Source organism: Typopeltis vanoorti, chromosome 16, assembly GCF_054136105.1.
Source record: "Typopeltis vanoorti isolate ZY-2024b chromosome 16, IOZ_Tvanoo_1.0, whole genome shotgun sequence".
In the NCBI taxonomy this organism is placed as follows: domain Eukaryota; kingdom Metazoa; phylum Arthropoda; class Arachnida; order Uropygi; family Thelyphonidae; genus Typopeltis; species Typopeltis vanoorti.
In genome coordinates this window covers 88,674,485-88,701,953 of record NC_143564.1, presented here as the reverse complement: position 1 = coordinate 88,701,953, position 27,469 = coordinate 88,674,485, and the positions used below count along the sequence as shown (strand labels likewise).

Below are 27,469 nucleotides of genomic sequence, written 5' to 3'. Positions count from 1 at the left end.
ATTGTTTCTAATTATAGACCTAGTCTGTATATTTGCAGTTACCAATTATATATTTGGTTTAATCCTTTATCCAAGTGTAAGCAAACAAAGTTTGCACCTGAAGTATTTTCAGGACTGGGGCAACACGTCGCAAAGGTGGTATAACTTCTCATCACTTGCCTTCAGAATCCCATAATGCAAAGCACATCTCCTTGCAGACATGCATAATGCTATGCATTAAGAGAAGGGTCACTACCCAGACCGGTCTCGACCTTTATTGAGGTCTCATCAGTGGGAGCCAGACCCAGAGGTGGTGATACTAAACTGCAAACTTTGTTTGCTTACACTTGGATAAAAGATTAAACCAAATATATAATTGGTAGCATAGACCAAGTGAAAAACTTCCATCAACTTATCTCTAATCCAGAGAATTTCAATAATAAGGAGTGACACCTTTTGGCAACTGGTATATGGAAATATGACTTCTCCATTACTTCCACCTTAGTATCACCACTTCTGGGTCTGGCTCCCACAGATGAGACCTTAATAAAGCTCGAAACCGGTCTGGGTGGTGACCCTTCCCGTAATGCATAGCATTATATATGTCCACAGGGAAATGTGCTTTGCATTATGGGATACTAAAGCAAGTGATGAGAAGTTATACCACCTTTGCCACAAGTTGCCCCAGTCCCGAAAATACTTCAGGTGCAAACTTTGTTTGCTTACACTTGGATAAAGGATTAAACCAATTATAATTGGTAGCATAGCCAAGTGAAAAAACTTCCATCAATATTTGTAGTTAGTCAACATACTGCAGAGGTTGGTGAGGAATAGAATATACAGGATTGGGATGATGGACAAAAGAGTACCAGCAAGTTACATATGATAGGACAGTGTTTCAAAAAAAGGAATGTAACTGGTGGTGGACCAAGGATAATAACAGTAAAAGCTAGGTGAGAGGTCCAGAGACAGGTGACCAAGATGGTATTAGGATTGTGGGATATGGGGTTTGGTGGAAAAGGAGATAACAGACATTTAAATTAGTGAGGAGATTTTATTTGATTAATATAAAGGAGATTATAAAAATAGTAGAAGGTGAGAAGGAAAAAATAAGGCCATCCATCCCTGGTTGTTTTTAGTCTTTGGTTGTATATAACCATTGCTAGTATCTCTAATGATGTAAGTCTAACGACTTAAGAAACTTGCAGGGTTATAACCATTTACTCTTATTAACCCTTTAATTGCTATGATTGAGTTAACTCGAGAGCTGAAAAAATGGCGACCTTGCTATGATCGAGTTAACTCTATTTGAACTATCAATGTGTAATACTCATTTAATTTAGTTTATGAAAGCATTTCAATTAAGTGGGCTTATAGTGCCATCTCTTAGGATTAGAAGGGAACCAATTTTCAAGCTTCTGTCCTTGACAATAGGAGCCATGCGATCACATGATGTGGTGATTCCAGGGTTAGTAAAAATGGCATCGACAAGCACACAGCAGTGTTCTCTTACTGAGGCAGAATTAGTAGAAGTATTAGAAACTTTACCTTCCGATTTATTAGATTTGAGTGAGAGTGACAATGATGATATTTATTTTTTAGAAAATAGTGATAGTGAAAGTTCAGATAATGAACCACCAGCACCATCCGCGAAAAAGAAATCGTATTGACGCTTCATTGTTTCATTGTTTTCAATGGCGAGATACAAATTTTCGTCCAACAGTTCACCAATTCAATAATGATAATTCGGGTATTTCAGCAATTATAGATGATGGTTCAACTGTTTTTGATTTTTTCAAACTATTTTCCTCCCTTCATATAATGCAACATATTGCTGACGAAACTAATAAATATTATGCATTTTTGACTCAGAAACTACCACCAGCACCCCAATCTTGTTTGCAAAAATGGAAAAATACTACCCCAGAGGAATTATATATATTTTTTGGATTCATAATGCTTATGGCTAGGGTAAAAAAACTAACAATAGCAGAATATTGGTCCAAGGATCCCCTCATAGCTACTCCACAGTTCACAGACTACATGTCCATTCCTTTTACTTTTACGTATTTTACATTTCAATGACAATGAAACTCAGGTTCCAGGACAAAGACTACACAAACTACAACCAATTATCGATCATCTGAGAAAAACCTACAGTGAGGTATTTACCCCTTTTCAAAATATACTGTTCAAGGGCCACCTCCAGTTCAAACAGTACATTCCTTCGAAAAGACATAGATTCGGGATCAAAGTTTTTGTGTTGTGTGACTGTGAGACTGGATATGTGTTAGATTTTCTAGTGTACACAGGAGCAACTACAGACATTATTCCGGAATGTGAATTTGGGATTTCTGGGGCCATGGTGCAAACCCTAGTGGCAAAGTATTTGCAGAAAGAGCACACATTGTGGTTAGACAATTGGTATTCTGGCTCTTGTGTACGACTGGCTACATAAAAATGGTACCAATGCATGTGGGACTGTTAGGAAAAACAGGAAAGGGTTGCCGAAACTGAACAAAAAATTAGACAAAAGACAGATAGAATCCAGACACACAGATAATATGATGGTGGTAAAATGGATTGATAAACAAAAAGTTTGTATGCTGACCACACTCCACACAGACAACAAACACACCTATAATGAAACCTGAATGTGTCATGGATTATAATAGGAATATGAGGGCTGTGGACAGGACAGACATGATGGTCAGTTCTCTTGAATATGTGCGAAAGGTTTTCAAATGGTATAGAAAATTCTTTTTCCATCTCTTGGATCTCACTGTTCTCAATTCACATATTTTGTATAATGTACGTACTGGTGAAAATATCACACATGCTAATTTTCAATTGACTCTCATCAGAGAAATTTTACAAAAGTTCCACATATCAAGACCGACCATCACAGGGTGACAAACCCCTCAGACTGAGGGAAAGACATTTCCTAATACCTGCCACCCACACCCAAGAAAGCAAATCCCACTAGACATTGTCATCTGTGTTCAAATACCACATTGGGGCAAAGAAAAAGAAAAGAGAGCTGGTGTGTGCCAAATGTGGCATGGCCTTATGTGTACATCCCTGCTTTCAAAATTACCACACACTGCTCAAGTATTTAAGTATTTTGGGGGAAGTGTTTCTCACTTGAAGTTGTGTGTGACATATTTGACATGGAATTTTAATATTTAAAAATGAGAATTTTTAAAAATTTGGATCATCTGTATCATGAATGGTGAGTTTTTACAACATTTATGTTCATTTTTTCATGATCTTATATAATTATAAAATATTTTATAATTGTGAAAATAACTCAGCAAGGAGGGTCATACTAATTATTTAGTATCTCAGCAGTTAAAAGGTTAAACTTGTTATTTACCTTAAAATGTGGTCTCAATACTGAAACCTCTAACAGATATGCTAAGCCACAGAAACTTACATTTTCATATGGTGTTAGCTAAGTGGACTTGCCACAATGAATCGGTTGACTCCATGGAGGATTCATGTAATAATAATAACAATATAATTTGTAATAATAATAAAAAATTAAACCATTAAATGTAAAATTTTTTGCTCACATCAAAAATTTCCTCTGAGAGCATGCACACTTCAGGAAAAAAAATTAAAGCATTATCTGGGAACAAGGAAACCTTAAAACTACCAAAACATCAGTAGGGGCTGAGCAAGATAGATGTGACAATAACAGAAGAAGCCACAGTCACAGGTTATAAGAAGATTAATTTAAATGAGGTCAACTTTGGTTGAGTAAGGGTTGCGAAAACTTGAATAATGCCTTCAAGTTTTAGCATAATGATCCAAGTCTTGAATCATTAAGCCAAAGGAGGAGGGTTAAATAATCTGGAAATCTTACTACAGAGAACAAATACTAAACACCAAACTTTTCAAGCCACTTCATCTTCCACATACTCATCCATTCAGCTCTTACGATTATTATTATTATTAAGAGACCTCCAGGGAGTCAGGGACTTATCGAGGGAGGCCGCATACTACACACACCAGCTATCATATTTATTCTTGAATTCATTCACACTGCTTGCGCCCACAACATCACAACATCCAACGACAATCCATTACAATCACACACCAACCTATGAGTGAAAAATCTAGCCCTCACTCCCTTCTTAGTAGCATTTATTCTCAGATTCCAAGGATGCCCTCGTGCTTTTTTTCCCACTCTCCATAAATTGAAAAATTCCATCAGTTGAAATCCTGTATGACCCTTTCAGAAGATTGTAAGTCTTACATCACGTCCAGACTTGATATAGGCCTAAGCCTTTACAAGTGCTTTACCCTATGCCTGTTCTAGTTATCATTGTAGTCATTCTCTGTGGCAACACCATGCCACCAGTGTGCCCTGTAGAGCCCTCAAGGAAAGAACTTTTATATCCTTCTGCATAAGCCCAAGCTGTTTTAAGTCCTTATAACTATCTGCACTCCATATGCCATGTAAAGAGATGGTGGCGCTGGTAAATCTCGGAGTTGCCCCATGCTCCTCCCATATCTTACTAACTAGATCTTGGTTATTTTTATAATAATTTACTTGATTATTATGGCTAGTGGGCACCCTGTTCCCACCACCTGGGCATCAACTACCCAAACGTCACCATCTCTTTTAATCACTAAGTCTGGCTTATGCAAACCTGCGGAGGTCCTATAATGTGGCACCCATGGTGTCCTCCTCATGGGGACACCATGGTTGCGGAAGCAACACTGGGCTATATGAAACAATGTCTCACTGTAGTGGCAGCCAACCCTACAGCTGGAGTCATCACTACCCCATCGAGCTGTGTGGGCTCGATTAGGCAGGGCATCGATCCTCGTCCTGATAAGGTCAATATACTCGAACCCAGGGAGAAGTCTGGTGCCATCCCTTACCCGATCATGCTGGGGAGGCACCAGATATGACTCTTTTAAAGGAGCACCATCTACAGAGCAGTGCAACAGAGATGCCCATCTCTTGTGTTCTGCAGGTGCTGACTCGATTAAAGTACCTTGATAATGGAACCAGCCTTTAGCCTGCCTAAAGTCTTCTTGTATTAATGGGCTATAGAAAGACTCTCTGCAGATGGGGGAAGAAGATAGTTCTAACTGCATGATTCTTGACAGTCGCAGGCATGGGATCAGCCATCTAAGTGATGGAACCCCAAGCCCACCATCCTTCACTCTTGCATGGAAATATGCAGTAGGAGTGTCACGCGGCAGTCTGAGTCATGATCTCATGGCTGAATAGATAGCCTTGCCCATTCGGGACAGTACCTAGATGTATGTTCTACCAAGCACCAACTTGTGGTAAAAGCGAGGTAGGAGATAGTACAAAAGGAGAAACAGTCTTTGCTGGGGCTTGAGAGGAGCTTTCCTCAAAGAAGCGATCCCAACTTCTAGGATAGAAGGGACAGAAGACCTTCCCTTTGGAGTGAATATGATACCGAGGTATCTCCACTCTTCCAGGATGGTCAAAGCATGCAACGGCCTCCCGTGCAGGGAAAACTCTATAGTCTCGACCTTAAGCTTCTTGTCATGACCAGAGGGGACAAGAGCTAAAGAGCAGGACTTCTCTACATTAATAGAAAGGCCTCAAATAGAGAAGAAGTCAATTGCTCGGTCAAGGAGTTCCTGCAAGCCTATCTTAGTAGAGGCTATGAGAATAAGATCGTCCGCAAAGGCCATAGCATTAAAGGAAGAAGCACCTAGAGTAGTGGCTAGGAAGAGAATGAATAAACTCATCTATGACGCAGTTAAAGAAAAGGGGAGATAGAGGATCACCCTGGCGAACACCCTGCACTGCGGGAATAGAAGTTGCACGGAGCCCTGTAGTGATAGTGATGGAGCTACCCAAGTATAGCTCTATAACATAGGAAAGAAAAGGTTCCGGACATCCAGCAATAGACAATGCTCGAAGGAGAGCAGGAGGGGAGATGCTATCAAAGGCCTTTTGGAGTCCAGCGGCGCCATATATAGAGGCCTAAGGTGGTGTCAGGAATCAGAGAGAAGAGAAGAAAGAAGATATATATTCTCGGCACAGCCGTCCGAAGGGACAAAAGCTCTCTGTCTATAATCATGCTGTATATGTTGCTGAAGTCATTTAACTAATATTTTATGATAGAGTCTAAGTAACACAGGGGGAGATGGTAATAGGTCTAAAGTCTGATGCACAGCTTGAAGTTTCTTTCTTCGGAATGAAGATAGTTCTTGAAGCACGTAAGTATGGTGGTATTACTTTACTGGAAAGGAGAATGTCCACTAAGTCTTGAAGAATCTTCAACGGCACCTTCCAAAGCCTAGACACAGGAAAGCCATCTGGTTCAGAGGCAGAGAAATTGGATGGAAGAGCTGCTTTAATCTCCTAGATGGAGACAGGCTGGTATATTTGAAGGGCAGGGATGGACCTCGATATCACAGGTTGGTCATCATAATCAGGGAAGTGTGGAGGTGGAGCAGAAAAGACTGTACTCCAGAATTTGACAAAATCATCATATAAGTCTGCTAGAGGTGGAGGGGAAGCACCGTCAAGGATAGTTTCAGCACATTGCCCTCTATTCTATTTATTGAGGGCCTGCATAGGCCCTCTTCCTCTGCTTCCTATTTGACAAAGTCATTGTAAAATGAGACGTGGGCTGATGTTGATGAGGCATGAAGTGTTCAGAGAATTCAGCATGGAGGTAGTCATTCAACTGATCTGTGATATCCATTCCCAGAAGGTGAGTCTGGATGAGATATTTAAGAATTTGATGGTTATATTCTAGAAGAGGAGGATCATCTAGAGATGATGTCAGTCTGAGAATCAAAGCCTCTTCTTCAACAGCAGGATGGTGGCTGGAAGATGGAAAGGCAGGGACAGGAGATACAGAGATATTACCTGTCCCTACCTGTGGTGGATGGGCTGCCAATTCTTGAAGTAAGGCTTTGCAACTGGCTTTCTGTCTATGACACTTGATGGCATCCAAGGATTTTAATGGGAACACCTTAAATAATTTTGATTGATTTTCTTTATCCCTCGAGCCGTCAACTCGATCTCATGAGTGGCGAGGATCTTTTCTTCTTCGGCAGTCCAACGTGCTTTGATGCACTCTGTTCTTATTGCAGCGTTGGCTTCTGCTGGATATTTTGAGGTGCAATGCATGCCAAGGCCAACTGCAGTAGAGAATGCACGATCGCAGACCTGACATATGAAGTGTCTGAGATTGGGAACTCCTTGACCGCCAGAACAAGCTTGATGAGAACTTGAATAAATGGGTTGATGACAGTCTTTGCAGAGCTTTCTTTTAACTTTCTTCCTGAGGATGCTGCTGGGATGGGTGGCAGGATTGCCTCCAAACAAGAAACAGACATCTGGATTTTAAATCTTGCTGACCTACATCCCCCAAGTAGACCACTTTTTAATATCTATCAGTCAGCCATCCTCTTATATAAGCTAATATTCTATAACCCAAACCCATATTCTCCAATTTATGCAACAGTTTACGATACTATATTCTGTCAAAAGTCTTAGCAAAATTCAAAAGTATCATGGTGTATCCATTCCCTTATCTAGTTCAATGGTAACATTGTTATAAAATATGAGTAAGTTGCAAAAACATGACCCTTCCTTAGTAAACCCATGTTGCTCATTGCAAAGTAGAGATTCACTGTCAACCCATTTCTGAATGTGAGCCCTAACCAATTTTTCCAAAATCTTCACCACCACTCCTGAGATGCTAATTGGTTGATATATGGATACGTCAGTCTTTGCCCTACCCTTGTGCAATGGAATTACCATACATTCTTTCCATTCCTGCAGAATCTTCCCTGTTCTGAGACTCATATTTTAATATGAGTCAGGTCAAAGGAATAGCCAGTTCAGCTGAACACTCTTAGCACACATGCTAATATCCCATCAGACCCTATTGCTGAATTCTTATTCAGTTTGTACAACAGCTCTAATACCTCATTCTCACACACCTGAATTTCTTCATCCAGTGAAGAGGTAGCAGTGAGCTCAATATTGCGTACACCAGGTTGATAGCTTTTAACAAAATGGGCACTCATTAGTTGAACCTCTTCTGCATCTGGAACATTCTGTAACCCTCACGGCATCTGCATTTAGAAAAATTATTCTTTCATATTTATTCTTTCTTTTACTTGCACCATATCAATAAAATTCTTATGGGTTGTCTTTAGCATGCAGAGTCAGTTTCTTTTCATACTCAGACTTAGTTTTCCAAACAACAGTTGACTATTCTAGCTTGCTGCTTATTATTTTCATAATGGACATCATCCTTATGCACATGGTATTTTCCTTCCACATCATCCTTTTCTTACGAATCTCTTGCTTAATAAGATTACATATCCATTTGGCTCCTATCCTACTTATTCTTCAAACTCCCAAGACACATTCTAAGACTGCATCATTTAAGTATTGTTTAAATGCTTCCCATGCATTGTCGATATTCTTCCTACCCAGCAACCGATTCCATTCCACTGAACTCAATATACTCCTCAGTTGGTCATAATTTTCTGCTTTGTAGTTCAGAATGTAATCTTTTCTGAATGAAACATAAACATAGTCACTTCCCAAGTGAGTACCGCATAATCACTGTCACCAGCTGGAAGCAGAATAGTTACCTCTTAACTGAAATGCCCTCTGACACCATAATCAAATCTAACACTCTTTGATCTAGAGTTTCTTCACTGACATGCTGCTTGCGAAAGATGTCCCGCGACAGCTCAATAAATGCATTTTCATTCTTCTCATGATATACACTGCTAACCAATCAATATTTGGATAATTAAAGTCTCCCATTAGATTACTACTTTCACACTCATCTTGTCTATTTGGTTATACATTTCTTCATCACTAGCAACCAATCCACCAGGTCTGTAACAACATCCCACTATGTAATTGATCTTGTTAGATTCCACCTCCCACCAGATGGCTTCAAACTCACTGTCACATGAAATACTGTTAGTAGTAGTAGTATTACAATCATAGGTCTCAACTCTAACAGTATTCAAGTCATCTGATATCATCAGCAGCATGCCTCCTCCTCTCCTATCCTCTCTATCCTTTCTAAAAATAGTGTATCCTTTACACTCCATACCAGTTAGTATATCTGCTTCTGATAGCCAGGTCTCACTAATGCCTACAATGTGAGGTCCCAACATATTGACTAAGGCAACAAACTCTACCCCTTTGTTTCTGATACTAGCATTCGTGTACAGACATAATAATCTACCTGCATGTTCTTTTGTATACTCTTGTCTGCAGTCTGCATGACACAGTTGGACAACTTCCAGATCTCTATTCTCCTCTGGTGCATTATACATGTACATATCTTTGCACATGTTTGATGGGTCCAAACCAGACAAACATAAAGTCGAAATTGTTCTCTCCTTGTCAACATTTCCATGACAAAGCCCATTCCTGTCATTAGCACAGTTATATAACATTTTTGCTTTACACTCACATTCTCACTATTCCCTCCCTTCATAATTTAGTTTCCCTGACTCTCTAGTGTTAGGTCTCAAACCAGTTATTAGTTTTTCTAGACTCCTGATACCAAATGCATTCAGGTGTATGCTGTCTCTCTTATACAATCCAATCTTCCCTCAAACTCACTCCACATATCTCGCATCCATTCCTTAATTCATTTTTTTCATATCGAGGTAAAATATTGATGATTAGTCAACTTATTACTCCTCTCTTTGGTTCACTAACAAAAAAAAAAAAAAAAAAAAAAAAAAAAGTGAACCTTATTTAAACAGGCAATTATCTAGCTGGTACTAACCTGTACTAATACAGCAAACTGATATACAGATATAAAAAGAAGGGGATTGAGATACAATACATTTCACTGATATGAAATTATATTCATGTTTTCATCCATATTTTACCAAGTGTAAGTGAATAACATTTGCTATGGAAGGCTTTAAACTACCTTTGGAGTCAGTTATTCTTTGTATTAAAAACTCAAAATATTTGAATTTTCAAAAGAAGCTATTTCACATGAAAATTTATGTTTGCTTAGACTTGAATAAAATAAAGATGAAAATAATTTCTTGTGATGTATAATATACTTCCAAACTCAGAGAAAATAAAAACTCCCTACAACATAAATTTTAAGTTAAATTTCCATTTTAATACTGCTCACCGTTTCTCCTCTTAGCATTATGTGTCTGTTATCCAACTGTACATCAATATGAGATTCCTAAAAACAAGAAACATATATATATATACATACACACACACATATATACGTGCACGCATGCATACAAATACTCTTGACATGTACAAGAGCACAATCAATTAAAATAAAGAATTACATAAATTGACTAATAAGCTTCTCGGGGGGGGGAGCAAATTATTAATAAGAAGAAAAAAAACAAAGAAAACGAAATATCTTCATGCTTACAAAATTAGGATTCATTGGTTCTGATTTGTCATGTCTCACAAGAACATCTTCAGAGAGACAATGTGCTAAGACAGTCAACCTATGGCAGTGGACTAGTGGCTAAAATAGGCCTGGAAAATTACTTGAACAGCCCACGAACCCACTATTTTATAATAATTTTTAAAGAATATTTCTAATGCTAATTCATTAAAGAACATCCTTATTATTTATTTCATGGTCCTTTTAACATGACATTAAGATAATTAAAATATTACACAAATATTTATACATTATGTTTAAATTTTAATACATAAGTATACATTATAACTTATTACTATTTACTACTATTTATAATTTATTATAATTTATTTTAAAAAAAAATAGTTTCTGATGCTAGTTCACTAATGTCATTACTGCATGACATTGTCATGAATGATTCAAGATGTGATTATGTATAAAGAAAATTTCTCAGTCTGTTTAGAACATATTTTAGTTTTAAGAAAGATATCTTTGAAGAATACTTGAGCTGAAGTTAAGGTTAATACATATCTATAGAGTAAATATATGCCAATGTGTTCAAATGCAAATTAAATTTAGATAAAACATGACAGCAGAATAATATGCAGATTTTACAAGATTTACAGTTTTCAAGCAGTAACAGTTTCTTCAGCAATCATCACTGTTAGTGTCAATTATTCCTTACAGTACATCTTCAGTAAGAGTTGAAGTGAATTTTTTTTCTGTTTTCTTGTAAAATCTACTAGTACTGTTTGAATATTTTTAGTAAATGTTTGCCAAATTGTTTTAATTTGGCAAACATTTACTAAAACATCATTCTCCTAATACCAGAGGAGAACAGAGATAAACAATCACACTTACAACCCATCCTGACATTGTCCTCAAAACACACATGAAGTTACAACTATTTATTCAAATGCCACTGCCCTTGCTCTTGAACAATACCTTTGCAATACATTTTTTTAGCTACTAGCTACATCTCATAGAAAACAGATAAAATACTGTAAGTTCACACTACAATATACTGCAACCAACACCCAAAGATTACAGCAAAACTGTTCCCATTGTTTATTTCTATTTCTTTGTCCAAATAGAGCGAGTACCCTATGTTCGCAAATCAGCAGCTGGCTAAAAACCTAAACATCTGGCTAAAAAGATGTTCTGGGATTGTTTTACACATGGTCCAGGATCATTTGCACCTGTTGATGGTGTGATGAAAAGCGACCAATACATAAAATATTGGAGAAAAAGTGGTCCCACAGATCCATAAAGACAAAGAACTCATCTTCCAACAGGATCTCACTCCATGCCACACTTCAAAAAAAGTGAAAGAGTTCAGTTCCTCAAAAATCACAACATCCAACTGCTTTAATGGCAAGGTAACTCTCCTAACATTATCCCAATAGAAAATTTGTGGGTCATAGTGAAAAAGAGACTTGGAAAATTAAACTGTGATAAATGGATAACTTAATACAATCCATTATAAAAGTATGGTTTCAAGATGCAGAAATGAGAAAAATAAGTTCTACGTTTGTAGAGTCCATGGCTAAGTGAATTAATGAAATCGTTAGGAACAGAGGAACACATATAAATTATTAGGTAAAGTTGTAATTTAATTTTTGTACTCATTTTCTTGCAAAATTAAAATTTTTCTTTAAAATGTGACTGTTTGGATTAATATGTTCACTACTGTAATATTAACTAGTGTAGCACTTCATTTAGACTTCTTTGTTTTTAACAACTGTAATGATAGTAGTGCGAGGTAAGTTTAGCCTGAGGTCTATCTCAGTATTCAATACAACATCATCAATAAATTTAATAATTTTAACCTTAGAATCTAACGTAACAGGATTATGCATCTTTTTAATGGAAGCAATAGCATCCTTACTAGGAATTATTCTATTATAAAAATCATAGTTATAAACAGTTTATAATTCACATCGTTGTAAAGAGAAGCATTATGGGAAAGGTATAACTTTATTTAAATTTTAAATGTTATCTAATCCTATTTAGGATTAGATCATATATATATCCAGAAAAATGTTCAACAGTTGTATTGTGTACATAAGAATGTAAGAATTTCGAATAGTTTTCAGAAAAACATACTATGGCTATAATGACAGATGGATGCAGTAATTTGGGTCTTAAAGCTTAGTTGAAAATTTTACTTTACATTGCTTAAAAATAACAAATTTAAAATTTCTGCATCATCTTGAATGAACAATACTGAAATATATTTTATTTCCAATACTGAGTCATTGATCAAAAGTAAGACTAAAACTGTGATTCAATTTTAGTAATTTTTTAATTTTTGTTATTTTGTTGTTCACAGAAGTCCAAAATTAATTAAGATATCTGACTAGTTCTTTCCTAATACATAATTCGTGTGTTAAGGCTTAAGTGCTGGGAGAAACTCATGTTAGAAGCTTAATGGAGTGAGGCAGCACTGAGAAAAGAATAAAATATTATCTAATTCTTCCAATATTTTGTCTATCACTGATCCATCGTCAGAGAGTAAAATATGAGACATAATACACACAAAGGCAACACAAAACTAAGTGAAACATGTGGACAAAAGACTACAGTCCTAACTAGGTGGGGGCATCTTCTCTGTGTGTGTGCGTGGGGGGGCTGTTGGATGTAAACTTGGATCTCAAAATATTAGTGTTTTTCCTATATTTCTGGAAGTTTTATGCAACCATATTTAAATTAGGCTGATTTTTGAAAGTCACTGCAGATTTGAAAAATAGTCTTTTCTCTTCTAAATTTACTGCCATGGAGCATGGTCCACAAGGCCAGATTGACCAAAGTCATGACTGCAGATTTATTTTTTGTTCTCATATTATGGATGTTGGCTGATCTTCCTGTCTGTCCATAGTAGGCCAACAGGGAAAAGGGCACTTCTGTATATGCCAGGCACAAGAGAGGAGGGAGCTGATCTTCAGTGTAACCTATAAGGTTAGCAAGCTTTTGGTGGGGCTTGAAAGTCATGCAGAGGTTGTATTTCTTTAAGACTGACTTTTTTTTTTTTTTTTTTTTTAAAGTGCCTTGGAATGATTTTAATAATGATGAGAGCATTATTAAAATCTTTCTGAAGAGAAGGTCGATGGCTGGGGGAAGGATTATTTTTTTTGACACTGTGGGAATTGTAGCCATTAGAAAAGAAGGTGTGGTGTATATGATTCAGCTCTGCTATAAATTTTATGATTTTTTTTTTTTTTTTTTTTTTTTATGATACCATATTATTAAGGGAGGGGAATATTTATAGAATGGAATATTCTTATATTCCATTCTATAAAATGAGATATAGTAATAGAATTCTATAAACTGAATTAAACAAGAGAAGTAATACTTAAGTAATACATTACTTCTCTTATCATGTGGGTTGGCTGCAGCAAGTAAATTTTATATTTAAATGTGTGCCAATCATTGCAATATATTTGAGTGTGGAATGTTGTGTTAGGATAAATTTCTTAGGCCATATTATCAAAAACTCATTGTTTTTGTTAGCACACTGATACAACATGACAGTGAAAGGCAAATCACTGTGTAGGTCTGTGCGAAAGACAAAGTAGAAGGTGTGGATTTCTCAAAATGGTATGGTGCCATGAATGTGATATGTATAAGTGGGAAGATGTGGTGGATATTTATGTAGAGAGGCTGAATAAGAGAAAAGAATAAGTGCAGGTATGTAGGAAATGTGATATTCTGATGGACAATGAGACTTGCTCAAATATGAGTGTAAATACGAGTAGGAAATATGACACTGTAACCGACATGGCAGTTGAAGATTGTGCGAATGTCCTGAGTGTGTGGAAATGATAGCACAGAAGAAAGTTCGATAAACAATAAAGTGGGTGATAATTTATATGTTAAAAAAAATGAAATTAATGATAAAGTGAGCAATAATGACATTGAAAAACAGAGTGGCAAGTGGAATTCATGGTGAACATGTGTGTGTGTGTGACTGGCAATAAAATAGCAAGACTGAATGATAGCAAAAAAAAAGGTTACAAGATTTGAAAGCCGAGTTGATGAAGATGAGGCAGATGAAGAGTGAAATGAAGAGAATTGTAGATATGCATGGAAGAGTGAAGAAGATGAAACAAATGATATCAGCATGAAAATAGTAATGAAAGACCCATGAATGAATAATCGAATCACCCATGCATGGTGATTCGATTATTAGAGATGTGGTAAATGAGAAGATGCACAAGGTTCATTTTCCTGGAAGTAAAATAAATAGTGATTGAGGCATTGGTTATTAGGACTAAGCAAGCAAAGGAGTTGGTAGTGGTAGTAAGGACAAATGAGTTGACTGGCAACAAGAGAATATAAGACTGGATATCAGGAAGTTGCTGAAAAGGATAAAAGATAATAGTGTGATAGAAAAGGTAGAGGAGTGGTAATAATCAATTCCATGAGAAATACAAAGAACATGCAAGGAAGGTGGCTCGGTTGGTAAGGGTAGAAAATTCAGTATGAGCAGCAGTTAGCCAATGAAGTAAAAAATAAGTAAGTAAATAAATAAATAAAAATAAATAAATAAATCCTAGGAAGTTCTTTCGGTATGTGGCCTTACAAGAAGACTTTAATAGATTGGGTGAATGAGCACAAGAGTGGGGATGCCAGTTCAACATTGTGAAATGTAAGGTTTTAAAATTTGGAAAACAAAGATGGGATGTAGAATTTACTCTTGTTGGGCATATATTGTTAGAGGTGGAGGAAATAAGAGAACTTGGGATGATGGTGGATAAAGATCTGAATTTAGAGGACATACTGCCAAAACTGTGAGAACACCACAATGAATTCCCAATGATGCAGAGGACACTGACTTGTACAAGTGAGGAGATTCTGGTTCCACTGCACGAGGGTGGCCTGAAAAGTTCTCGTCCTAACAATGAAAAAACGAATTTGTAATTTCATTATTTTTATTTTTCAACATAATCTCCCTTAAGACTAATATATTTATTCAAGCGATGCTCCGGCGCCATTATTTCATCCCTTTACTGGATCTCAGTAAGATCTGCAAAATACCCCTCTACAGCTGCAATCACCTCTGATTCGAAGAAAAACACTGACCAGCGAGGAAGAGATTTTAGTTTTGGAAAGAGACAGAAGTCAGAGGGAGCCAAATCTGGGGAATAGGGTGGATGTTCCAAAAATTCATAGTGCAAATCCCTTAATTTTCCCATTACCAAAACACCTTTGTGGGCAGGTGCATTGTCCTGATGAAAGATGATTTTTTTCTTATGCAAACCGAGTCTTTCTTCACAAATTTTTTCGTCTAGTCTGGTTAAAAGATCAGAATAATATTCCCCAATTTTACTCTTTTCAAGATAATTAATAAACAAAATGCCTTTAGCATCCCAATACACTGATGCCATGATCTTTCCTGCTGATGGAACTGATTTATCTTCTTTGGTGCTGAACAACTGGCTTCTGTTCCACTGTTTTGACTGCTGTTTGAATTCTGGTGTGTAATGGTGAATCCAAGTCTCATCCATAATAATAAATCGACGCACAAAATCAGTTTTATTCTTGTTAAAAAGCTCCAAGCATTGTTCAGAGATTTTCATGTGAGTGTGTTTTTGATGTACTGTGAGCAAGCGTGGCACCCATCTTGTGCAAAGCTTTTTCATTTGCAATTCTTCATACAAAATATATCCTACGCGTTCTTTTGAAATGCCTAGAGTCTCAGCAATTTCACACACTTTGACTCGCCGGTCATTTATCCAATACCATATTATGCACTTGATCAATGATTACTGGTGTTGTTACACTTTTTGGACGTCCCTCACGTGGATCATCTTCAAGGCTGGTAAAGTCACCAGCTCATTTCTTAATTGTTGAAAACGAATGTCCATAAACTTTTATGAACTCCGAATGAATTTCTTTTGGTGTTAAACCATCTTTTACGAAGAATTTTATAACTGCACGATACTCAATTTTACCCATTTCAAGGAATACAGACAACACTTTTGCTTCAGACAGCTGTATAACACAAACTACTTGATAGAATGACTTGCAATTTCACATGGATACGTATGACAGATGTACCAACTTAGAATAAAAATATCCCAATAGTGTTGCCATCTATGGTCGAGGCTGAGAACTTTTCAGCCCACCCTCGTATAAGGCTCTTATTAGCCCACATATGGGTTACTGTGCACAGATTTGTTCAGCTAGTTTCCAAAAGGATGAAGAGATACTGTAAAGGGTCCAGAGGTGATTCACAGAAATAGTATCTGATCTCTGGAATGCTGAATATGAAGAAAGGCTGAGACAATGCAAATTTGCAGAGTCTAGTGGATAGGACGATGAGGGGGTGATATGATAGAGATATACGAGTTAGTTAGGTGTTATTATAGAATTAATGAAGAGGTTTTTATAAAATGGTGGGAGATTAGAGGAGAACAAGAGGTCATCCCTGGAAACTGTATAAAGAGGGTGTGAACAATTAAGTGAGAAGCAGGTTTTTTGCATGAAGAGTTGTGAATGACTGGAATGCATTGGCTTAGAGTGTGGTGCTTGCAGAGAATTTGAATGTGCTTAAGGTACAGTGATGAGCTATGTGTATGATAAAAGGCACCTTCTAGATGAGTCAGTGGCTCCATAAGATCTTAGAAGAATAATACTGCTTTGAAATTCGTTTTTATATAAAAGACTTATTGGCAATTCGAACTGCAATCCTATCTTCAGTGGCTAATCTACATACAATCTCACTTAATTTTCTTGTTTTACAAACGAGTAAAATTGAGCCTTGATTCTTTGGATCTAATTTCAAGTTCTGAATTTTCCTTGGCCCTTGTTTAAAAACATGATTTATATGTACTAAATGCTCATCAGTCCATTATTGTTCCATCCCTTCAATGAAATCTGCTTTGAACAATGATTTCACTAAACTGCTTCCTCACATTTTTACATTTCTTAAAAAAAAAAAAAATCAAAATATTAAAATTCTATGTCAGAAATTTAATTTGAAGCCTTTTTGGATTTATACTTCATTAACTGTTTATGCACCTACTAAGAGTTCACTTATGAATTAAGAAGTGCAAACAAGGCAACTCCAATGCCTAAAGTTATATATCTCATAAGCCCACCGGTAAATTTAAACTTTTTTGAAGCATTTTTATACAGGACCATAAAATATCAATGGATTCATAATACCCTCAATTTTTACATATTAAAATTATAAAAATAATTTTTTTTATCTTACCAACAAGTTATCAAATATGATCCAAATTTAATAATAAAAATCAAAAATAATAACTTTACCCTAAAGTATGGCATAAAATTCTACTGGCAGCAATTTATTTTTTTATGATTTAAGTAATGAACCTTCCCCAGATAAGAGAAGTAATGCTGCGAAAGAACCGACTTGGAGGAGCTAAGTGTAACAAAAAGTCTATTTTGTGTGGCTGTTTCATTGCACTTGATTTTTAGTCATGTCAGTCATATATACACATACTTCAGGAAACTCACGAAGCCAGAGACTTGGCAGTGTTAGTGGATAGGGAGCACATAGCTAAAGTGGCTAAAGCAGCTCATCAGATTACTGTTTACTGAAAAATACTTTCATGAACAGAGATAAGCAAATATTTTTCCTCTTTATCTAGCATTGATAAGACCCCATCTTGACTAGTGCATGCAGATCTTGGCACCAGGGTTTCTAGGTGGGTGACCAGAGGTGAGTGACCAAGATGGTAGCAGGTCTATGGAATGAATCTTATGAGAACGGGTCAAAGATTTGTAGATTACAGAAATTGGTTGACAGGCAGAAAAGGGATGATATGATTGAGGCATACAAATTACTGAAGGGTTTTTAGAATAATACAGAGGAAATTTTTCGGAACAGGTCTAGTGGTGATAGAACTAGGGATCATCCATGAAAACTGAGTAACAGTGTAGTTAGCATGGGTGTTAGAACCAGGTTTCTTGCTTGAAGAGTAATGAATGAGTGGAATAGGTTGATAGAGGTTGTTGTGGGTGCCATGACTTTAATGAATGAGTGAATGAGTTTAATGATGTTCAGGGCCTCCCTCGATGAGTCTAAGGATTCCTTGGAGAAGCCCGTAATAATAATAATAATAATGTTAGTGTATTATATTTAAAGAAAAAAATAAATTGATATAGAAATTCCCTTGAAAGAAACCCCAGCCAGAGCTTAGACCAGGGTGAGAGACACTAACAACTATTAAAAGATCCAAATGGCAATGTATAGGTCATTCAGAAATATAAAGATTGCACTTGAATGGCATTCCAGAGATGGAAAGAGCTATATGAAGGTCAAAGAGTATGATGGGAAGATGAGATTAAAGAGATAGCTGAAACTCAGTTCCACATAAAATCTCAAGATACGACAGAATGGAGGATTGTCAGGGCAGCCTTCATACGGCAGTGGAGAGAAAATGGCAGCTAGTGATGCTGTCTCTGCTATCAGCTGTTAGAGATGTATTCATGGAGGTTTGACAAGGTATGGTTTCAGCTTTTAATTTCTTTAGGCCAAGATGTTAACTTTTGTTTTTTTAATAATTTATATACAGTCGACACCCTTATTATAACAATAAACTAAAGATGCCAAGAAATAATATTCTTGGTTTAATCCATTATCCAAGTGTAAGCAAATAATGTTTGCTCATAAAGTATCTTCGTGACTGGGCTATTTGTATATAGAAGCTAATGACTTCACATCAACTGTTAGTATCCCATAATGTAAGACATATACCCTTTTGGATGTGTATAATGCTATGCATTATGGGAAGCATTAAGCCTCATAGCATTATGAAGCACATCCCATAATGCACATAAAAATAATTTTTATACAAAGTTTATTACAGCAGTTATTCAGTTCAGTCAAGAAATCCTGTAGACCTGTACTGGACTTATTTAGAAGTATAATGTCATCTGCATAAAATAAAGAGCTGAGATCAGCATCTCCAAGTTCAATGTTGAGAGTTTATTTTTCACTTGGTTACACTATAATAAGTTTAGTTTAATCCTTTATCTGAAAAATACTTAACAGGAATAAAATACTTAACAGGAATACTTAAATAGGTGAAAAATACTTAACAGGAATAAAATCACAAATACATCAGTACTTGGAGTAGGGGGCAGTCCCTCCCCTCTCCATCAAAAACTTGAAATGTGGGAAAGCAGCTGGAGTGGGCAAGATTTGACCAAAAATGCTCAAATATGAAGGCATAAAAGTCTTATATTGGCTACACTACACTGCATAATTCAGAAGACCTGGTCAGAGGGTTAAATCCCAGATGACTGGAGTAGAGCTTTCATCATAGCATTGATAAAAAGGGAAATAAAACTGAATATGAGAATTAGAGGAATTTCCCTATTGAGTGTTCCTGGCAAGATTTATGCAAGTTGTACTTGAGAAAAAGCTAATTTTTAAAAATTGTGGAAGGGAAGCTTGGAGGCAAACAATCTGGGTTCACGCCAAACAGAGTTTGTCATTATCCCATTTTCACTTTAAGATAAATTAGGAGAAATCATGGGAAAATAACATCGGATCTGTATTTAAGTTTTGAGGATATATTTTTTGAAAAAGGCATATGGCAAATGATCAGGTGCCAAGAGAAAAGTTTCAAATTACTACAGATATGTTGTCAAATGAGACATATCTGGTAATACATAGTCCACTGGTACTCAAACTGTACACTGTAGCACCTCGCAATGCAGCAACTTTTTCATTTATTTTTCAAACAGCTACTAAGTATTAAGTAGTTTGGATCTAACTACTTAAAAAGCAACACTGTTAGGTATTTCGTTTGGCCTAGGGGGCACAGTGAAAAAATTACAGGGACACCTATAAGGTGCTATGAGCTGAGAAAGTTTGGAAACTTCTACATTTGAGATGTAAATTAGCAGTTATTTAGGGAGGTATGGAAAGATGATCTGATGTTAAATCAGGCATGAGACAAAGTTGCTCAAGTTTATTTTCCTCCTCCTTTCCCTGCTACTGTGGTATTGTGGAACATTCTTCCCTTGATATGTTTCCCAAAGAATACAATATACAGGCTTTAAAATCAAATGTAAACAAGTTTCTCATTTCATAATCCAATACCCATACATGGTACTAACATACTACAGGTTGATTAACCAACTTCTCGTATATGGGCTCAACATTTAAAACATTATGAAGGGAGTGTGGTATTAAACCAGATATCAAACTTGGAGATGGTAATCTCAGCTCTTTACTTTATGCATATGACATTATACTTCTAAATAAAACCAGTACAGGTCTGCAAGATTTCTTGACTGAACTGAATAACTGCTGTAATAAACTTTGTGTAAAAGCAATAAAAAGACAAAGATTATGAAGATAGGCAGAAATATTGAAAACATCACCAGTATCTGGAATGGGGAATCTACAGAACAAATAAAACATTTCTGCTATTTAGCTGCAATTTTTAGTGATGATGCAAACTAAATATGGAAACAGACAAGACATTAAACAGAGTTAGTATATTAGAAAGTTAATTGAATGAGAGACACACACAAACACACACACACAGAGAGAGAGAGAGAGAGAGAGGGGGGGGGGGGACATGGGGAAGAAAAAACACAAACATATATAATCTCTCCTCAATGTATTGGACAAGAGCAAAGAGATTGAATGAATTAAAGTGTGGTATGATAATCGCGGTGCCATTTAAAAACAGATTCTCATGATGAATTGTTTGATATCATGGAGGTGTACTATAATTGTAGCATCTTATTGAAATTATTTACTGATTCATCACTTCATTCATTAACTTCTCCTCCTCCGCTGTGAACATTTTTAAAACTTAATTACATATATCTGTAATTAAGTAAATATGCATGCCTGGTTATTGGTTCATATACTGCCATGGACATGGATGTTTGTGACTGACTTTAGATCGAAGATGAATTTCATTGCCCAGGCTTGACTGGAGGCCTGAATTACCTAGAAAAAGTTCTACATCTGATCTCTAGAGCAGGATTTTTGAACTATGTAAATATATATATAATATAAATAAAAATAAAATAATAAAAGTCTTAGCCCAGCCACAGTACTAACATATTATCGGTTTACATTTCATGGATAGGAGTTGTAAAAAATTCTTTTGGTTATTCCAAGTTATTCAACTTTTTTTTTCTTTTCTTTCTTTTTTTTTTTTGTGACTCCCACCCATGAAAGGCTTAAAACCTATAATACATTAGTACCATGGGTGGGCTAAGGATTTGTTTTTTATTTTAATGAATTCTATATATTTTTTAAACATAACAGAAACTCTGCAATTGAATAACAAGGAACTTTTTCAAGCTATTTCAAGCTTTCAGTAAGCAGAGCAGTAATCTTACACCAAATGATAAAATCATCTCTCACTTAAAGACATTCATAAACATCCATGCCATGGTAGGATTTAATTCCAAAGGCTGGAGAATAGATATGCTATCCACTAAGACCAACCATGTTAACAGTATACTTTCATTATACATTTTCAGATCACCAATGTTTGCCATTTTCTTTATTTCACTTAGAGATGTTGAGATAAAAATGAAACTAATATATTAAGGCGGTTTCTGAAGGGTTTCTATAAAATTAATTCAGAAGATATTTTTGAGAACAGGGCTGGTTGTGGGAGGACTAGGGGACATCCATGAAAACTGGGCAAAAGTGTGGTTAGTAAAGGTGTTAGAGCTGGGTTCTTTACTTTTAGAGTAGTGAAGAGTGGAATGCGCTCCCTGAGTCTGTGGTGGATGCTGTGACAGTGAATGAGTTTAAGGCGAGGTATGATAGATACTGTATGAATGTCAAATAGTTGTGATGAATATGATTTGGGGCCTCCCTCGATGAGTCTAATGACTCCCTGGAGTTGCCCGTAATAATAGTAATAGTAATAATTAATTAATATTTATCAAGCAAAAATCAATAAAACAATGAACTACCTTAACATTCATTGAGTTGCCAATTCTAATAGCATAGCACAGCTAACTACAAGTAAACCAACCATGTGCTCTACTGTCCTTCCCCTCTTGTATAAAAACAACATATACTGATAAAGATAGTGATGATAATAACTATTACCTCATTAAGAACAGTATCTGCACCACCAGGTGGAGATTCACCAATAAGTTCCCAGTAATCACAATGTAATTCATGACCTTCTGGAGCCTAAAAAAGAAGTTCTTAAAAATACATAAATTAACAAACATAGTAAGAAAAGGATTTTCCCACCCCACTCCCCAAAAAAACATAATTATAGAAAGTAAAAGACATATTTTCATACCTAAATACTTCATATGTACCTTGGACAAAAATTCCTAAGTATGCAGAAAAAATGGAGGATTTTACTTCACACATAGCAATCTTCTGATCATCTGACATCTTCAGTGGTTGCCACTGTCAGTTATAATTAAGTCAGTACCTGAGACCATGAAATTCCTAAGCCAGAAGTCCATTTTGTGTTCTGTGCTCTTTCTCTGAATTTTTTTCACTTATTTTAAATTTTGTTTAACATATTTTCTGGAAACACTTTTTTTTTTTTTTTGGTTTTATTTCTATTTTTTTTTTTTTTTAAATATGAAGCATAACAAACAGGTAGTAAATCTATATTACATTAGTAATACAATGGGTGGGCTCACAATCTAGGAAGCCTATTCTAGAGATCAAGCATGGAAAACTTATTTGAGCCACTTTAGTTCTTCTCCAATATGAAGGGTGATGGCTCTAGTGATTACTATTTTTTATTTTTATGTCAATTTATGAGAGTGATGAATTGGAGTTTTCTTGAAACCTGAAGATAAATTATAAACTAAAGACATTCACAATCATCCATTCAACTATGGAATTTAAACCCAATGCCTGTTGGTCGGAGAACAGAGAGATACTTTCCATTTAGCCAACAAAGTCAGCAATTATATACACTTTTTTGCGCATCAACATGTATCTTTCCAAATATCCCTTTCATTGGTTGCATTGGTTTCTTGAAGGAGGTGGTGGTGGAGAAGATTCAGAAGCAGATGATGAAAATTGTGACTGGTTTATGAAGTGCTCCCTATGAGGACAGAGCCTTGTGGATTACAAAGTTTAACTCGTCTTTATGTTTAATGGAATGAATTAAATTCTAATAATTCCAATATTTCATCTCTGTTGTGGAGACATCTAGGATATAATATAAAAATTTAATGACACACAGAGAAACAAACAAACAATAACTGAAGATGTCAGACTAGAAGCCTGAAGCCCAAAGAGGGGTACTCACTATCCATGCTGGTAGCTGGCCTTTACTGTTGGGTGGAAGGTGCAGAATACTATTTCTTAAATCTTGGGGAGTTCCACACAACCATACTTATTTATATTTTGTTAGTTTTGTAAAGCTGCTGATGATACAAAAAAAGATGAGATTCATGATGTGCATATATATATATATATATATATATCATGAATCTCATCCACAGAAGGTTATCAGTTTACAGTATGTTAGCATCAGCGTCATAGGTAGGCTAAGAATTAAATAATCCAGAAATTCTGCTCTAGAAACCAAACATGAAAATTAAACCACTTCAGATCAACAAGCAGGGTGATGGTGATCACACACAGGACAATGAAAATCATCTACTGGCTTCAGAAAACATTTATGTCAATGATGAGATCACAACCTGTCACAGCCTGTTAGTGAGCAGATAGACTAACCACTTTGCCAACCAGGTTTAGCAATATGGGGATGCAGATGGGCAGTAAACGGTTCTTATTTTATGGAATCAAACATTTCTGAGTTATTACATAGATTTTCATTCTGTAGGCAGTGCAGTTTCTGAGTAGGATGCTCAGTTGATTTTATTCATTATTCATTACTATAATACTAATTTTATTCATTAGTATTAAGAAAACTATTATAGTATATTCATTATTGCTAATTGCTCTGATGATCTATTTTTTCATTTTTATGTCAATTTATGAGTGGGATGAATTGGAGTTTTCTTGAAACTCGAAGATGCACTGAAAAACTGCCCAAGCCTTACATGACTTATTGATCTTTACACCTATAAGGTGTATGAGGCCACAAGTTTAGCATGCCATCCTCTTCAGTCCGGTGCCACTTCTCTTGCTCTCCCCCAGCTCGACAATCCTAGTTTGTTTCATTCTTTGATTACCATCCGGCGCCATGTCATTTTGGGTCTTCCCCCTCTTTTTTTTTTTATCATCAGGTGCCCATGTCAATGATATTCTTGTGTGTTTTGATGTTGGCATACTCAATACATGGCCTATTAATGTCCATCTGTGTTTCTTTAACTCTATTGTAATGAGTTTGGTTTTGATTTTGTTGTAAATTTCAATATTTGAGATTTTATTTGGCCAGTAAATCCTGAGAATTCTGCAAATGTTTGGAGGCATCTATTTCATTTTCTTCTTGTTTGGTTAATTTCCATGATTCACTTTCATAAAGTAATACAGATTTAACAGTTGAGTTAAAAATTTGCACCTTTAAGTTTGCTTTTATATTAGATGATTTGCAAATTTTCTATAAAGTTTTAAATGAGTAGCAAGATTTTTTATTTTATTTTATTATTGTCTTCGTTGGTACCACCTTCCATGTTGACAGTTGCTTTGAGGTAAATAAAAGTGTTTCTCACTTCTACTTGATTTCCATTTATAAAGATTGGGTCATTCTTTTTTCTGTTGATTTTTAATATTTTGGTTTTCTTCTCATTGATGTGTAAGCTTATTTGTTTAGCAGTTTCCTCTAACTTTGCTGTCATAATTTTCATGTCTTCAAATCTAGATGATAGTAGTACAATTTGTCAGCATAGTCCAAATCTTCTAATGTGGTGTCAATGTTCCATCTTATTCCAGTTTTCAGGGTATGCCGCATTATCCAATCTATGACAATGATGAAAAGTGTTCCGGTAATGACACAACCTTGCTTTGACGTAAAACTTTTTGGAAGCTGTTCCATTTAATAGAATTTGTCCTTTACATCCATCATACAAATCTTTTATATTTATTATTTTGTCAGGAAATCCATAAATTTTCAGGATTTTCCATAGACATTCTCTGTGTATGCTGTTGAAAGCTTTGGCAAAATCAATAAAATTGAAATACATAGTTGAATTTAATAAATTTAGTTTAATCCTTTATCCAAGTGTAAGCAAACACAGTTCACACCTGAAGTGGTAAAGGTTGACCAAGCTCTCATCACTCCTTGTCTAAATATCTCCCATAATGCAAAGCACATCTTCTTGCGGACATGTATAACACTATGTATTAAGGGAAGGGCCACTACCCAGACCGGTTTCGACCTTTATTGAGGTCTCATCAGTGGGAGCCAGACTGCAGTGTGGCCTTCTCTTCGGCAACGCGAACATAATTTGGTCATGCCTGAGTAGCTGACCATGACGGAAAAACCCTGTATGTTAACAAAATTGGGTATGGTCTTCATTTGAATTATCATGTAAATCTTGTCTCCGAGTTCTATACTGGGGTATTTCTTTAAAGACGTCCTTGAGATTCAGAAGTAGCGATACTAAGGCAGAAGTAATGGAGAAGTCATATTTATCTATACCCGTCGCAAAAAGATGTACAACCTTATTATTAAATTACTCTGGATTTAGAAAAAGATGTTGGAAGTTTTTTCCACTTGGTTAGACTACAATAAATTTAGTTTAATCTTTATTACTCGTCTTAATGCAAACTGTGTTTGCTTACACTTGGATAAAGGATTAAACTAAATTTATTATATAATAAATTTAGTTTAATTTCGACCTTAATAAAGGTCGAAACTACTCTGGGTAGTGGCCCTTCCCTTAATGCATAACATTAGCCATATTCGCAAGGAGATGAGTTTTGCATTATGGGAGATACTGAGATAGGAATGATGTTAGCTTGCTCCACCTTTGCAACAAAATGTCCGGTGTTGTACCACCTTACCCCAGTCCTGAAGATACTTTCAGGCACAAACTTTGTTTTGCTCACACTTGGATAAAGGATTAAACTAAATTTATTATAGTCTAACCAAGTGAAAAATAAACTTTCAATAAATTTATTATAATCTAACAAGTGGAAAAAACTTCCAACATCTTTCTCTAAATCCAGAGTAATTTAACAATACGGTGGTACAACTTTTGACAACACGTATATGTAAATACGACTTCTCCATTGCTTCTGCCTTAGTATCACCACTTCTGGGTCTAGCTCCCACTGACAAGAACTCAATAAAGGTTGAAACCGGTCTGGGTATTGGCCCTTCCCTTAATGCATAGCATTATACATGTTGGCAAGGAGATGTGCTTTGCATTATGGGAGATATTAAGACAAGGAGTGATGAGAGCTAGGTCAACCTTTAACGCGCATTGCCTCAGTCCTGAAGATACTTCAGGAGCAAACTGTGTTTGCTTACACTTGGATAAAGGATTAAACTAAATTTATTATAGTCTAACCAAGTGGGAAAAACTTCAAACATAGTTGAATTTAGTTCAACACTCTGTTCAATTATATTTCTAAGAATAAAAATTTGATTCATTGTGCTTCTTCCATTTCTAAAGCCTGCTTGTTCTATTCTCAATGCTATTTTTATTCTATTTATTATGATTCTAGTGAAGATCTTTGGTGGTACTGACAATAGGCTGATTCCTCTCCAATTGGTGCATTCTGTAAGATCACCTTTTTTTTTTTTGGAATTTTGACTATTTGTGCTTCTTCTCGGGAGGAAAAACCTGCTCTGGCACGGGCAAGCAGGTTTTTCCTCCCGGAAACTCGGGTTTTTCGTCCTGTAAACTCAAGAAAATTGACCGTAGAACCCACATTATTTTCAGACATTAAATATATTATGTTAGGATTAGGGACCACGAGATGGCGGCACATTCGAGCCATCTCTCTTCACTGAGTACCGTTTAATTAGTGATAGCCTTGGGCCATCTATCTCTGATTGGTACCAGTGGAGATTGAACTGCCCACTCAGTCTCCAAAAGTTAGATAGGGCTAAATGGCCTCACCTACTCCCCGTATACGGAAATAAAAAAAAGGCGTTAGCTGATTTTTTTTTTTTTTTTGTGCTTCTTTCCAGGTACTCAGAATCTTCTCATATGCCCATATGATATTAAAC

General features: G+C 36.0%; 1 protein-coding gene across 1 annotated transcript in view; it reads right to left on the bottom strand.

Annotated features, from left to right (window-relative positions):
* Window positions 1-27,469, bottom strand: part of AsnRS (asparagine--tRNA ligase) — a 285,820-nt gene that overhangs the window by 144,290 nt on the left and 114,061 nt on the right. Inside the window, exons 8-9 of the mRNA XM_090406589.1 lie at window positions 22,453-22,539; window positions 10,125-10,181 (exon numbers count right to left, since the gene is read on the bottom strand). Coding sequence (XP_090262715.1) covers window positions 10,125-10,181; window positions 22,453-22,539 — 144 coding nt within the window. The remainder of the gene's footprint in view (window positions 1-10,124; window positions 10,182-22,452; window positions 22,540-27,469) is intronic.